Source organism: Octodon degus, unplaced genomic scaffold, assembly GCF_000260255.1.
Source record: "Octodon degus isolate 3935 unplaced genomic scaffold, OctDeg1.0 scaffold00194, whole genome shotgun sequence".
Taxonomy (NCBI): Eukaryota; Metazoa; Chordata; class Mammalia; order Rodentia; family Octodontidae; genus Octodon; species Octodon degus.
This window is the reverse complement of record NW_004524770.1, coordinates 1,392,649-1,395,419: the sequence shown is the minus strand read 5'-3', so window position 1 is coordinate 1,395,419 and position 2,771 is coordinate 1,392,649. Positions and strand designations below refer to the sequence as shown.

At 43.4% G+C, this 2,771-nt stretch overlaps 1 protein-coding gene across 1 annotated transcript in view; it reads right to left on the bottom strand.

Moving 5' to 3' along the window:
• Tcfl5 (transcription factor like 5) overlaps positions 1-2,771 on the bottom strand; it is a 45,240-nt gene that overhangs the window by 18,662 nt on the left and 23,807 nt on the right. The window contains exons 5-6 of the mRNA XM_023704303.1: positions 2,364-2,478; positions 635-881 (exon numbers count right to left, since the gene is read on the bottom strand). Coding sequence (XP_023560071.1) covers positions 635-881; positions 2,364-2,478 — 362 coding nt within the window. The remainder of the gene's footprint in view (positions 1-634; positions 882-2,363; positions 2,479-2,771) is intronic.

Below are 2,771 nucleotides of genomic sequence, written 5' to 3'. Positions count from 1 at the left end.
AAAAAAAAAAAAAAAAAAAAAGACCATTTCCATTTTAACCTCCTTTCTGAACATTCTTGAAAGAACCCAACAAAATGCAGAATTAAATTGTCTGCCATACAGTTAACCCAGCAGCCTGCTGGCTCTGCTGAGAAGGCTGGCCCTCCATATGTCTGGGAACTAAGACTCGGAAAGGTTAAAGAGCAGCCCACAGGACCTAAATGCTGCCAGTGTTTCCCACAAATACCTACTTTCCTCGCAGTGATGGAATTCAGCTGTGTGCAAGGCAGGAGCAAAGGCCAGTCTCAGATGAGCTCACCTGCCTGGCCATACCTCACTGCACGGTCAGCAAGACACCCCAGGCACCCTACAGGAAAGGATTCCTTGAATCCTATGTCCAATCCCCCCGCAGCTTCTCCCCAAGTGCCTTCACCCATTTTGCCTTGTATTCTCTGTACTAAGTCATGCAACTGAGTCCTGCTCCAGAGAAACACTGAACCTGGGAGTCGTGGGGATCCCATCCACCCAAGCAAACTAAAGTTAGTGTTACTCTTGCCTCCTCCCTTGACCCTCTGGTAAAAGGACTAACTGCTGTGTATCCGCAGTAAACCTATCTAGGATAATTAGACATTGACCTGACAGTCACACGCATTACCTTCTATCTCTTTCCATTCGGTTATGCCTCTCCCTACGCTGAGACCTTCCTCCCTGGGGCCCGCTCTGGGTCTGCTCCCCCAGGTTTGATTGTGAGGACTCCGAGGACTGCCAGGCGCCCTGTGTGGCTGTAGAGCCTTCGCCCACATTCTGAATCTCTCCAAGGGCTCTTCGTTCTATACTTGTGTCCAACTGACGTATTCTACTCCGATTCCTCTTATTTATTGCTTGCTTACATAGCGCTTCTTCTTTGCAAAAGAAGGAAAAAATGGGATTTCAATTTTTTAGCCTTCTTATCTTGTCCCCATTAATGTAGAATGTATTTGGGAGCTTTTAAAGGCAGAAACGTTACTGGTTATGCAGCAGAGAACAAACCACAAGCTGTGGCAGCAGGGACTTCACATACAGCAGCACTGCACTCCTCGCCCACCTCACACTGAAAAACTAAGCCCGAATCTCAGACTGGAAAAGGATTATCTTCCTCAAAAAATACTCTTTTTATAACACAATTATTCTAAAGTAACAACTACAACTTTACTGCAGCACGTAGAAGACACAACTTAGCGGCTTAAGATTAAATATGCCCTCACCATGAAGTGTTTCTCCCCAAAAATTGAATGATGTCATGATTTTTATGTCATGTGCAATGTGCACATGCTTCAGAAACAGGTCAGATTCCAAGCAAACACAAGTAGGCATCTAACTAGTACATGTGTAGACATACAATCCCATATGCCATTAAAGCCCAGGGATTATACATACAAATTTGAGAAAGGTGTAAACAGTTTTGCTGGTATTTTCTTCCTTAACCTTGTTAGTTAACACAGGTACCATTTCAGTGCTCATCTGTATTCTTTGGATTTTTTTTTTTTTGGCATAAAATGCCTGAATAGTAAAAGAAATGGCTGAGGTGGAGAAAGCAACAGCTCTCTATCCCGTCCCACCAACTTGTCAAAAGCTTAGTGTAACAGAGCCAGCTAACTGTAATTTGAAAATCACTTTTTCCTAGAAAGTAAGGGACCGACGGCTAATTTTCTGGCTCTCAGTCTAGTTCCTGACCACCTGTGGTATCTTCCCATCACGCATCTCTCCTGTGCCTTTCAAATCCCACATCAGAGTATAAAACAAAATAAGCTATAAAGTGCTTTGGGTAATAAACACAACTGAAATTTATCTGAGTCTGTTATTTAACTTCTAAAAAATCCTCAAATTCCATGTTTCCACACTAAGGTGAATTAGGGTGTTTAAAATTCAAAGGAACAGGTCAGTGAGTTAGCTCAGCAGACTAAGCACCTGCTTAGGTAAGCGCAGGGACCAGGACTCAATCCCTGGCATGCGCCACGCTGGCCCACCCCCAGGTGTGCTGAGCAGGCCACCGAGTCTGGGCAAGGTGGTACACGCGTATAATCCTAGCACTAGGGGGGGCTGCAAACAGGAGGATAACTACAAGTCTGAGCTGCATAGCGAGATGCTGTACCAAATACATGTAAAAAAATAAAATAAAATTGAAAAGCATGTTCAAAGTGAGATGTTGGGAAGAGGGAGTAAGGAGGAACTTGGAGACATGCAAGACTGTTTGGTAGGTACAAACCGCCTCTTTCTCCTGCTCCTCATGGATAAAAAGGCCTGCAGCTGAGACTCAGGCAGGAAACCTGCCCACCACCCACTGCTTTATGGCTTACCTCCCACTTTAATCCAAACCTGCTCAGGCAAAGTTTTGTTTCTGCTACCTAAAGTCTGTTTTGTAGATTCGATCTCTTGCTGATAACAGAAAGAAAATGCCCTTGGCAGTCCAATATCCTGGTGCTTGGCAGCTTCAAGTACAGAACATGAATTACTGGAACTCTAGAAAAAATAAGTAACAGGGATTTTATCAGTATGTAGCTTAATCTGCTATTCCCGGCATAAGTAAAAATATGCTTGACAGAAGTAACGTCAAAGCTATCGACAGCATTTCAAGGGCATTTATTATAGTCCCAAACCATACACTATTCTTTCAATTTTAAAGGTTATTAAAAAGTTTCATGAAAGAAAAAAATCCTGAGACCAGAGAGAGAGCTCAGCAGAAAAAGTGCTTGCCTGGCAAGCACAAGGGCCTGAGTTCAATCCCTGGTTCCACAAAAAAAAAAAAAAAAAAA